Raw genomic sequence first — 13,551 nt, 5'->3', positions numbered from 1 at the left:
AAGGGGGAAAAAATGTGAAATTGAGTGAAACTAAACTGAAGAATTTGCCATTTTATACCACTGAGTGTACAAGGAGACAATTTTCAGTTGAATATCAAAAAGTATGTTCCTGTACCTACCTTAAGGATCTCATCCACACAGTTGGCATCACCAGATCCCTGTAGACACAAACAAATGTTCAGCACATTCAGCACATGCGTGTGTTTAGCTGTATGTTGTAAGATGACAAGCCAAAATCCATTGAAGACTAATATTAGAGTCAGGAAGTCCGTGCGGCCGCCTGTGCTAGCACCTCGTGTCAATTACACACATTTTTGTATTTTTAGAGCTTATAGAGTTAGTTGTGCGTAATCACCGGGTGTCATGACATTTCACCGCATATATGTACGACCATGTACAGCGGGGAAAATAAGTATTGAACGCGTCAATATTTTTACAGGAAATATAACTCTGATGGGGCTATTGACATGAAACGTTCACCAGATGTTAGTAACAACCCAAGTAATCCACACACACACAAAGAAATCAAAACATCTATGTCCATAAATTACGTTATGTGTAATAAAGTGGAACGAAACAGGGAATAAATATTGAACACATGGAGATTAGGAGGTGCAAAAAGGAATGGGAAGCCAAGAAACCAGCTGAAATCTGTCAGTATTTAGGTAGCAATCCTGCCCCCTCTCAGTGCAAATTAATATCAGCTGGTTTAGTCCTAATTGATGGCCTATAAAAAGGTTTCTCATTACCATGGTGTCACACAAGAAGCAGCTCATGATGGGTAAAACCAAAGGGCTTGCTCAAGACCTTTGCAAACTTATTGTTGCAAAACATACTGATGGTATTGGTTACAGATGTATTTCTAAACTTCTGAATGTTCCAGTGAGCACCGTTGGGGCCATTACCCGGAAGTGGAAAGAACATCATTTCACCATCAACCGGCCACGACCAGGTGCTTCTCACAAGATTTCTGACAGAGGAGTCAAAAGAACAATTCGAAGTGTTGTCCAAGGACCACTCGCAGAGAGCTTCAGAAGGACCTGGAATTAGCAGGTACAGTTGTTTCAAAGAAAACAATAAGTAATGCACTCAACCGCCATGGCCTCTATGCACGCTCACCGCGCAAGACACCATTGCTGAAGAAAAAGCATGTTGAGGCTTGTTAAAAGTTTGCTGCACAACATTTGGACAAGCCAATGAAATACTGGGATAAAATAGTCTGGTCAGATGAGACCAAAATTGAACTCTTTGGATGTCATAGCACATACCATGTTTGGAGGACAAATGGCACTGCACATCACCCTAAAAACACCATACCAACAGTGAAGGAGGTGGAAACATCATGGTGTGGGGCTGTTTTTCAGCATATGGTACTGGCAGACTTCACATAATTGAAGGAAGGATGAATGGAGAAATGTACCGAGACATTCTTAATAAGAATCTGCTGCCATCTACCAGGATGCTGGAGATGAAACGGCCAAGGAAACTCTCCATTGGTTTCAGAGAAAGAAAATAAAGCTTCTAGAATGGCCCAGTCAATCACTTGACTTGAATCCAATTGAAAATCTATGGAAAGAACTAAAGATCAGAGTTCATAGAAGAGGCCCCCGGAACGTTCAAGATTTGTAGACAGTTTGTGTGGAAGAATGGGCAAAAATCACACCTGAGCAATGCATGCGACTAGTTTCTTCATGCAGGAGGTGTCTTGAAGCTGTCATTACCATCAGTCATGACAGCTTCAAGACAGCAGGTATTAAATACATTTCAGCAAGCGTGTTCACTTTTTCCCTGTTTCATTCCACTTTATTACACATAACGTAATTTATATGGACATCTATGTTCTGATTTCTTTGTATGTGTGGATTACTTGGGTTGTTACCAACATCTGGTGAAAATTTCATCTCAATAGCCCCATCAGAAATATATTTACTGAGAACAGTAAATATATTTCTGATTGTGCTATTGAGATGAAATACATATGTACATATGTTGACGTGTTCAATACTAATTTTCCCCGCTGTATATGTATGGGACAAATAATCTCATGAACTTGAAGTGAGTAACCCAGTTCCACTGTATTACATTTGGATTAGAGCGTGTATCAGTGTAATATGGATGATGAACTGTACTAACACAGGGTTTGAGCGAGGCCCTTGCACATGTTCCTAACAAAAACCCGATCACTGATGCCAAGTGTAAACGCACCCAATGGGTGCTCAATGCAGTTTGAGATCCGACCGCTCAGACCACATTCGGAGGTGGTCTGGGCCGCATATGGCCACATTCTTTTAGCAGCGTAAACATGAATGTGTCCTGGGCAACACTGAAGGACCGGCTACTCAACTGATGTGCTCCGCGTAAGTTGAAGAACCTACTCATTCACACGCCAACGTAATCCTCTCCATTACGCAGTGATTGGGACAGGCCCTTAACTGTGCTTAAATTCATACAAGCAGGAAACAAACCAAAACAAATACATCTATCTACACCGCTGTCTAGACAGTGCAGTGGACTGGAGTTCGCCGCCTCTCCACTGTCTCGATTTATCAGACAGTGGAGAGTGTCCCGATCCGCGGCGCGTGTGGCGCACCACTGAGGGGAAAAAAAACTCCACTTTAATTCTCCAGAGTTTGTTCACGTTTTAAAAATTTCCATACAAGTAAAAAAAATCAGGAAACTTATTAAATCTGTACAACCAAAACCCTGTGCTGCATACTGTACACACCCCACCAAAACTTCAGTCTGCATTGTTTTGATTTTGCCTGCGCACCAAGGCCTTCGCATTTGGTCTTTGCAAACAGAAGTTCTGATGATCGGATCACCCAAGATGCATGTTAATGCCAGGTGTAAACAGGGCCATTACAGTAAGTATCTACTGTAATCACGGTTAGCTCAAAAGAGTAAACAGGCCCAACAGATTAGCCCAGCCCCACAAAGGGCATAGTGGTATTTGTATACTGTATGTTGCAATGTGCCTGAATCGGAATTAACTTTGGTTCCAAGTCAAATTTTCGTGACCTAATTTTAAACTTTTTCATTGATTAGGGATTACTGCCAACAAAGTACGCTTGTCTTATTCTAAAACAGTTTTTTGAGCATTTAAATGGAGTTCATTAATTCCAGCAGAGGAATGCAGGTGTTGCAGAAGTTGAGAATTGTTAGCCTTGGTTTTTACAACTGTACATTTCTCTTTAAACTAGAATTACAAGAAAAGAAACTAGACTGTAGAGCGTGGAAATTCTAGGAGGGCAGCAATTTCTGATATGCTCAATCCACAATGTCAGGGCCAACTATCATGCCATATTCAAAAGGTACTTAACATTTCCTGTTTAGTCACTTCCATGCTAGTGCAAATGGCATCGTTATATGACAGCATAAGTATCGTTTGAGTTAAGTTGAGTTCTGGCTTGTTCAAAGTGATGTGGGGATATATGGAAACATTTGTGCCTTGACAAATTGCAGTGTGTCCGATAAAGGCTGAAATGGCCTGTGTATGCAATGACATAAATACAGAGATCATAATAACAAAATAACTTATCCTTCTATACAACATGTCCTTTATAAGATAAAGATGCTGAAATCTACCCAATAAAAAGTGTGCGGTAGAAATCTCAGTTGGAGCCATCTACCTATCAGTGTTTGGTGCAGGAAAAAAAACTGTTAATTTGAGACCCTGTTTAAAACAACTAAGAAGCAGAGGTATAGAACACAACAGTTTGATAGTTAGGGTCACGACGAGATTTACGATACCATAAAATGTCTTTGACCAACACTGTTTTCTAAGGGCTGAATTACATATGTTCACATAAAACATGACGTGACAGGTGAGCTCCATTTTGAGAACAGTGAGTCATCCTGAAACCCATTGTGTTACTACTGGGTTATGATCACTGGAACCATATGTGCTAGGGCTGTGGGTGACTTAATGCAGCAATGATATCATAGCAATGACATCATTATGGAGACAGCCTCCACACATAAACCCTGCAAAACCATCATAAATCTCTGGCATGCACTATCTTACCAAGCAACAGCCAGGTGTATATTCAAAACATGAGATTAACAAACTCAAGGTTTCAAACTTCTGAACCTCTCCAATGTAAGGGTTTGGAATACATTCATAAAAAAAGTTTATTATCATAATACTGCCACTTTCTATTAGGGCTGGGCAATATATCGATATAATAGGGATTTTGATCATGGTAATATGTATTATAAATGTTGTCTTTAAGGCTGCATTAAAGGAAGGTAATATAATTAATAATGCAGTTTTTGTTATACTTTAGACGTCTTTGGTCATAATATTCATTCATCATTACTGATTGTTTCTGAAACCTTTGTGTGTAAAATATCTTATGAAAGCACAAACAGCCATCCTAAAATCATAATAAAGAAATAGAATATACAAAGAATATATTGTAATATTTGATTTTGTTAATATCCCCCAGCCCTAATTATTATTATTATTATTATTATTATTATTATTAAGCCTCACCTCTACAGGCTGGGAGGGGATCTTGAGTTTGGAGAGTGAGGCCTTGCCATTGGATTTCATCTCTCCCACAGTGCTGCTGTGAGACTGTCCGCTGTAGCCTTCTCCCTGCGAGCTCTTTAACTCCGCTGTCTCTTGGCCGTCCATGGGCCGTACATAGGCTGTCGGCTTCTGCAGCATGGAGCCTGGTTTGGACATAAGCGACGGGGGGAAGGCCTGGCTGGAGTGCTGTCCGCTCGGGAAGGAGGTATGAACCCGCGAGGGCGAGTCCCAGTTGGCCTCTCGGTCTCTGGGAGACTTGGAGCGGTAGCGCTGCTCCTTGCTGTGGTGCTGGTCGGCAGACAACGAGCCCCGGGAGTGGCCGCCGCTTCCAGAGGTCAGCGAGCCTTTCGCCGGACTGGAGGTGTGGGACTTTGAGTGTTCTGAACCTCCACTGTGCTTGCTGGATTTTTTCTCCCGTGCCTCCCCGCCATGTCTCTGGCTACTGCTGCTGCTGCTTCCACTGCCCCTCTGGCTACCATGGCTGCCCTGAAGGGCCGAACGTTTCTGGGACTGGGATGAGGAGGCACTGGTCGCAGGGCCCACTGGTGTCCACTTACTGCACTGGCTGCCACCGCCGCTACCACCAACGCCACGCTGGTCCCCACCAAATAAGGACTGGCTGGACTTGTCCTCGGAGGACGGCGCGCTGCTGGAAGGTTTGCCGCCAAGCTTCGGAATAGTGTCTCCTCCAATTGGTTCTTTCATCTCGTCGTAATTACCCAGCATGCTCTGAATACGGCTGGACAGTTTATCTTCCTTGCTGGACTGCAGAGAGGAACAGGAGCAAGCGGAGAAGAGAGAGGAGAGGTGAAGGAGAGGGTGGGGCAGAGGCGGCGAAAGAAAAGAGGGATGGGATCAAAGCGAAGGCAGAAAATGAGACACGGATTGAGAAGAAGGAGAGAAGACGAGGGAAGAGGGGTCAGAGGGTCAGTTTGAGATCAAACGTTTAACACTCAGGCGAATTGCTTTCCTGAAAAGAAAAAAAACAAAAACGTAAAAAAATGTTTACAAACGTCTCAATTGACTTAGTGTTAATACAAATCAAGGAAGCAATTTCCATGTTTTAAACATTTGGTGAAAAAATATATAATTCATTGAATAAAATAATTTCTAGTTTATAAAATTACTACTATAAAGAAAGTATATACATGAGGCCCGATTAGCCCAACAAAGAAATTATTGGCTTATTTGTGCTCAGCCACAGATAAACTCCGTCCATCTGTAAACAACAAAAAAAGATAAGGGTTTTTCAATAGTTCTGCTTAAAAGGTTAATCAATCACTCTGAGGCCACTGGCTCCAGTCGACAAGCTAGTCACTAGCCCGTGACAGGCAAACCGCAAGCTGTGCAGAGTATCACGTTTCACACAGGGCCCCAGACCCCCACTCCAACAGTCACGCTGAGGAGGCGACGAGACTTGAACCGTTAACCTTTGCAGGAAATGGAACTAGCTTTGGCTGTAAACCATAATTATCAACTACAATTTTATTCAAAAATTGTCGACGAGTGGAATAGTCCATTGTCAGATAAATTCTTTCTTGACGAGTTTTTAGACACAAAAATGGTAGCGGTGATTTGTTCTCTTCTAAATTAATGTTACCTATTGTTCAATAAAATTTGACTCAACATTTCATGCTTGTACTTTATTGAAATTCATGTTAACATTAGTCGATTTGTCTTTTTTATTATTATTATTATTATTTTTTAACTATTTTACTCATCCCTGCTCACTACCAAACTCGCTGGAGTGCATGGGTGTGAATGCGATGCACACATTACCACTCTGCCGATCTCTGAATTTACAGCTGGAGCTGTCATTTAGTAGAGCATGATCTAGATCTAGGGCCAGTTCAGTGTTTTGACCGGGTGGTCAAAACACTGAAACTGAAGATTACATAAAATACTGGGAAATGCCTGATACCATCTTTCTCCCCTGCAATTTAAGGACATCTTTAAATTATATCTATATTCTTTGTACTGTATATTTCAACAACATGTAGTAGTTCAAATCTTTAAGAAACAATGTGATCAAGGTATAATACAGACACCAAACAACCATGTTGGCTCTTGGTGGCAGACGCTCACACACACACACACACACACACACACACACACACACACACACACACACACACACACACACACACACACACACACACACACACACACACACACACACACACACACACACACACACACACACACACACACACACACGTCCTCTTTAAAAACCTGCTTTCTTACCTTTCACTTTGTTGTGGGCCAAAACAATCAGGCCAGCACTCAACACTCACCTCTGATCCCTTTCTACCCTTTCTATTCCCAACCTGTCAAGATGCATTCCGCGCCGCCTCCTTGACAGCTGGCTAAAGCTATGGAGAGGAGCCACTTACCCCCGCACAAATCTGGTTAACGACAAAGACCGGCACAGAAGACGCAAATCCTCTTTGCAATGACATCGGCCGGGTGGGGAGACCCAGCCTGACTATATGACATATCTTAGTGGAGCTGCAAGCCAACCAGCGAGCGAGGAATGGCATGTGTAAAGAAGGGAAGAAGGCAAGGAGGGGAGAGACGGTGAATTCTAATGTTTACAGTCTACAGTACTAAGAGATGACTGGAAGACAGCTAAGCATGGATAACAAAGGTCAACAGCGCTTTTCTCACGAGAGGGTGGGATTGTTTATCAAAGGAGTTGATCTAACAAAGTGTATACAAGTTGCAGGTTGTATAAAAAAAAAATGCATTATTTGACACCATTATTCCACCCAGCTCTCGACGAAATAAGAAGGTGGCATGTATACTTAAGAAGATACCCAACCCTCCCCTGAGGATAGCTCTATCCAAACATTTGGTGTAGGCTGTATCTTCCATTTAGCAGCGTCTTTAAAAAGGCTGAGAACTGGAAATTCAAGGAAAATTTACTTAATATCGTATAAAATCTTAATGTCAGTTTGGTCAACAAGCTCTATTGACAAAATATAGACGGCTTAATGGAAGGCCTTGACAACTAGAGCTGTCACGATCATAACATTTTGACTGACTTGGCACACAAATAATTGCGATTAAAAATGTCATTTTATTTTTTGTTAATTTCATGCCATAAATAACACATATTGATATTGAAACATAAATATTCAGCCGAACAGTCAATGATCCCCAATCCAACTGATAGAAACTCACTTACTTCACTACTTCTATTTATTGCAATCTTTTTGACAATGTTTGAAATTACCCTTCAATTTTGAAAGAAACATTATGGAATCTAACAATTTTACAAAGCGCCACCTGCTCAAATAATTGCGTTTATGTAATAGTTGCAACAGTTACGTTTTGCAAAGTCTTTTTCTTCCGTAAAAAATAACAATAATCACAAATTATGAAAACGATTATGAATCAGAGGGAACACCAGTGGAGGTTACGACTAAGCCTGATGTGGTGGAATAACTTTTATTGATAGCACTCCTTGATCCGTGGCTTTCTTCTATTTTTTTTAAGTCTTCTGCACTTTGTTTACAGATTTTATTTATGTACTGCTATGTAATTTCCATCTTCTTGGCTGAATACCAGCTCTTTCCAAGGGCAAATATCCCAGGTAGCAAGAGATAGATGCTGCAGTTTTATCCCTACAGAAGCTGAATCGGCGGAGACGGAAATATATTTATGGGGGGGATCTAGAGAAAGAAAAAGAATGAGAGCAAGGAAGGGAAGGGAGAGAGAACCGGGGAGCTAGAGAGAAACTCTGTAAGTCTCTGGCTATGGAAGTCTGGCTGGAAGCATTTGTTTAAGCAGCAGTTTAACAGAGATATAGACATTAGTAGCCATAAGGTTGAGCCAACAGAGCTCCAGCTGCTGACTAATGTTTAACGGTAAGGGTGTGACGTGTAAAACAGGGTGTGGTGCAACAACCCCAACAGTACAATTCATCTTTAAAGAGCCCAAGCACTTACCTTTTCTTGTCACCAATAACAAGACAGGAATACGGTTCTGTTTTTGTTAAACAATGGGTTCATTGTAAAAGCTTTACCGTGTTAGAAATCCCTCTGGCCTATGTATTGGTTAACACTACGGTGAACACTTATTAACGTCAGCGGGCACCAGTCAGATACTTTTTTTTCCCCCCCTTTAAGATAAGCAACGCAAGTGTATTCTTAAAATGACAGTTGAAGTTAAAGGCAACAGAGAAAACTTACAACTTTATAGGGTTCAGGGAAGAGAGGGGAATTTGCTGGAAAGGCCTCTCCTCCTCCCTGCTGGATTTCTTGATTTCGCCTTTCTCTTTCTTTCATTCGGAGCACATTCCGGTCCTCACGGTTCATGTTGCTATCAACAGAGAATCACAGGCAGAGATCAGCATGGGAAGGAGAGGAAAGGGCCATTGCTGCTTTGGTTAAGAAAACACAGAAGAAAAAAAAAAATGACAATAATGAGGCCTAGATGACATCCCACAGGCATCATCTTGTGTGACAACTATTTTAAATTAATTCCCCAAAGTGAGTGTAAAATAAAAACTGAAATGCTTAAGCTCTGCGTTAGAAGTAAATCGTAGCCATTTCTCATACATATACATTTTGCGTACAGAGCGGCCGAAGAAATATGTGAAAAATATATATGGAAGGGGATCGTGAAGAGTTTATCAAGGATGTGTATATTTTTTTTTAACCTCCCACTTCTACAGTATTGAGGGAGACAAGTGTGACTTTATTTCCTCTGTGAAAAAAAACAAAAAAAAAAACAACTACTTGCTTTATCTGCTTTGATATTTCTCTGGTTGGTTTAGAATCTCTTCTCGCTACTTTTGCTAATAACTCATACTCTAGCCAGCCAACTGCGTGTTGCTTGCTTGTTGTTAGCCAGCGTGAGGTCACGCAGCACAGCGTCACCTGCCTCAGCCAATAAGATAGAGGGGAATAACAGAGGCGCTTGTTTTTGAACACGGGTCGTTCTAATGCAAATGCGTAAGAAGCATTGTTACTTTAAATATGAGTAACATAGAGGCTAAAGATCGTGATCACAATATTTATATGATTAATCCTGCAGCCCAATGTTGTATATAGCCATAAATCACAAAATGTCGTGAAAAAATTGCCAAGATGACCTTAAAGGTTGCCTTGACAGTGTACAGCAGACAATGTGTACTGCTGTCCTTATGTAGTCCATCCCATCAAAATTGTTAGTGCAGTCCAAAAGAAACACATAGGAGAGAAACTATAGGCTTAAAAAAGCAAACCAGTTCTATGAAACTTGATGTGCATGAATAGAAGTTATAATTAGGCCTAATTAGTAAGCTAATAATATCAAACTCCTGCATATAACCATCAATTCCCTCAGCACAGTGGCAGCAGATTCCTCAGTGAACCTCTCAGCTTTTGTGAGTTAGATGTGTGTGACCAAGCTGAAAATCATCATCATGGAGATTAACTGTGCAGCCTTCAGCACAGTCGAAATGTCAATATTGAACAATAATTTAAAGGCTGTTTAGGGAATCACATAATGCACATTTTAAACAACACTGCACATGTGGGGTTCATCTTGGCATACCTAGTTGGAACAGCGCCAGTCAACAACTCAAGAACAAAATGTCCAAACAAAAGTTAATGAATCTTGCCGAAAGAGATAAAAGTGGACAAACTGTTTTTTGATGATTCATTCCCTTATTTTCCAATATAGTTAGGTTTATTTTGCATGATTTTTAAAAGATTGCACGGTTCACTGGTACATGAACCAGACAACTCTCAATCTTACTTAAAATAAATTGAATTAAATAAAAAAATAATAAAAAACACACAATTCTAAATAACCCGTGTATACATTACAAGAATAAGTGTTCCAATAAAATATAGGAATACTTTTCCAAGTTCCTTGCTGCCTCGCAAACCAGGCAGAGAAAATAGGGATTTCCCAATAAACCCAAGTGATTACAAGGTAGGTTTGACGTTGTCCACATTTCCCATCTGACCGTAGAATCTATGGCAATAAGCTCAAGTAGACTAAACCCCATGAAGTTACGGAGGGCAACTGCTCGGAGCTTTTTAACAGCCTTTAACAGTTTTACAACAACAAGAGGTCTAGAGAAACCCAGCATTCCATCAATACAGCCATAAATTGATATTGAAAATGTAGTTTACTGTCCCGTGAACTTGATTAACAGAGTACGATCACAAAAACCTGAATAACAACAAAGCCAGGGTGTCGTTATTAATTTAATTATTTGTTGATGCAAACAAGGCCATTAGCACCGGCCCTTTGAGTAAACGCAAAGCAATTCTCACAGTGGGGAATGACGACATGCCCTGAGCCTTTGGACGAAGACACAACTCCAACCCAATTAGCCCACATTAACAACCTAATGTACTGTGGCTTATTAATAGGGGGGGGGGGGGGGGGCTGGTGGTGGTGGTAGTAGGGGGTACACGTCACAATCTCACCCGACGGCGGCACAACATCTGAGAACCATCAGATGACTTCAATGACATTGGTTTCCCACAGTTTCTATGTGAGGAGAATGACTCCAAACATGGGCTCTTATTTTTTGCCCTTATTCCTGTCCACAGTCATGGAGGGGCTGGAGCCTGCTTACACCAACATAAGCATACCAGAATAAGTCAGTCAGAGCCTTAAGTCCAGCTACCAGTCCATCACAGGGTAACATAGAAACACCTGATGCCATGGTCACACTACATCTCTTTCAAAGTCATCAGATCGCTATACTGTTCACGCGACACAACTTTTGTCTTGTGATCGCGAATCTTGCGGTTTTCACACTACATGACTGATCAATGACAGGGGGTCACACATTAAAAGATCTTTCACCAGGAGGAATCCCCAACGAATCTGTCGGGTCTCCAGACTACGCTTTGTCATGAAAACACGCGATAATTGACACCTGAAATGACGCAATACCATGCCCAGCACAGGATTATTTATTTCTTATTTTATTCTTGATCACTGTAAAAAACAAAAATAACGTATGAAAGCTGAATTTAAATAAGAAATATATTAAAAACCTAAAGAAGAAAAGTAAAATAGGTATTGTGTGTGTTTCTGGCTGCTGCTCCACTGCACTCCCATCTCTCCTTCTCAACTTCCCCGTCACTCCACGTCTGCTCTCATTGGCTGTAGCCCATTGTGTCACTCCCCACAGAATCACGTAGTCTGAACTCGGCATAAACCTCATTCACACCTAGACATCAAGTTCGACTCTAATCGACCTACTCACTTTAACCCCCAAGTGCAATAAAGACATACAGATTATTGTCGCTGGAATGGGTATATTGCAATTATAATACTAAATGTCAACAGTATTCCTTTCGAGTGATACTGTGCGCCTGCCAATGCTTTAGTTTAAACAATCAGCAATGTCTGAGTGTTTTGTGCGATTTTTGTTCATGCCACATTCAGAAATTAACACGTTTTTTCTAGATCAACCTGTTTCAAAGTTAGCTTCAAAAAGAAAATATAGAATCTGTATCATGAAATGGGAGGAAAACAAAATAAACTTTTTTTTAAGTATTCAATGAAGCCAAAATTAGTTTTGAAAAAAAGTGAGTGTCAAAAGAAAACATTGTATACATACATTACCTGAGGTGTCATGACTCTTTATCTCTAAAGAGTCCTAAACAGAATACTTATGCATATAAGCTTTTATATTTGAAACTAGCAGAGGGAAAATATTGAAAATAACATTTCCAAGAACAGAGTTCTTAAATGATATATGCACCATTTTTTTACTTAAAATTGGACTCCTTTAAGCAAACTCCTCTCCAACAGCATACATGTTAAAAGCTCCCTTTAGTATTTCATGAACAAAAGACTTTCGAAAGCAACTTAAGTGTGGAATCTTTAAATATTGACAAAAGACAAACTTTTTTTTTTTTAATAAAGCATTTCAAAATGCTTAAAAAAAACCAACAGCCAGGACGATAACCAGCCATCATTTAGAGAGTTTTGGATGTTTGGCAGATACTGAACAAAGGTACAATTACCTTGGCAGCATATCAGGCCATAACCAGTACCAGCAAAACGAGCAAATGGAACGACATTCATGAACAAACATGTGTTTATGTCACTGATTTAAGTCCTAATGATATCAACCCATATATATCAATGATCTTAAATTGTGTGTTAGGTCTAGCCCAAGACCCAGTCTTTTTCCTAATCAGAGATAAAACTTTGCTAACAAAAATAGAAAACGCAAATTGTATGCAATGGGAAAGATTAAAGCATCCAAGCTCACCTCAGCAAATACTTTTACACTACTAAAGCTTAGACTGTATCTGCTAGTATCGAATCATAGTGAGTGTTTGGCCTGCGTAACTTTGGGCTTTAAGTAAAGATTCCAATCACAATGTACCAAAAAATGCCAAATTCTGAAAAGTTTAGAAAGAAAAAGACACAAAAGGCACAACATATCAGACATTATGTCTCCTACACAAACAAAAAGGGGAACCTGATGGTTATGACGGCCATCGGATCACCATGAACGTAAAGCTGAGTTTCAATCAGACATTTCAAACCTAACCACCAGGCCACAAAAAAAGTGTTGTGTCGTCAGACCAGTGGACCACAAGAAAATGTCAACAGGCACAGAATACAGACCGTGAAGCTAAAACTTCAGTAACCAACTAGTTATAAATGTCTTACCCTGACTGAGAGGCCATGGCCCCGACCACTGAAACATTGGAAGGAGGAGGGTGGGGGGTTCAGACAATTTCCCAGGGATTCACAGGTATTCCCCTCATGATCTGCCAGCCTACTTAGATGTTCTAACCTCCCAACCCTGAAGGCCAGATGGTCTTTTTCTACTTGTATCTTTCAAGGAAAGTGTGACTAGAGTTTCTTTACTTGCTTCGACGGCCCAGTGTATTTCCTTAGAGTAGAGACAAATCTGACTTAGGGAGGGGAGGTGACTACTTGTTCTCGGGAGATACCATGTCAGAGAATTGCAGGGGGTTAGCCACAGTCAGGGGACAATAGGTTAAGTCTACAGGGGGCAAAAGCTTTTGTTTCTGTTTGAG

General features: G+C 40.7%; 1 protein-coding gene across 1 annotated transcript in view; it reads right to left on the bottom strand.

The window, feature by feature from the left end:
* Positions 1-13,277, bottom strand: part of aff4 (AF4/FMR2 family, member 4) — a gene marked incomplete at its 3' end in the record, with an annotated part of 28,955 nt that extends 15,678 nt beyond the window's left edge. The window contains exons 1-4 of the mRNA XM_080013337.1: positions 13,178-13,277; positions 8,728-8,857; positions 4,496-5,299; positions 120-158 (exon numbers count right to left, since the gene is read on the bottom strand). Coding sequence (XP_079869463.1) covers positions 120-158; positions 4,496-5,299; positions 8,728-8,857; positions 13,178-13,194 — 990 coding nt within the window. The 5' untranslated portion in view covers positions 13,195-13,277. The remainder of the gene's footprint in view (positions 1-119; positions 159-4,495; positions 5,300-8,727; positions 8,858-13,177) is intronic.
* Between the last annotated feature and the right edge of the window lie 274 nt (positions 13,278-13,551).

The sequence above is a fragment of the Zeus faber genome (genome assembly GCF_960531495.2).
Source record: "Zeus faber genome assembly, chromosome: 14".
NCBI lineage: Eukaryota > Metazoa > Chordata > Actinopteri > Zeiformes > Zeidae > Zeus > Zeus faber.
Note: the sequence above shows the minus strand (reverse complement) of the source record. Positions and strands in the feature narration are given on the sequence as shown.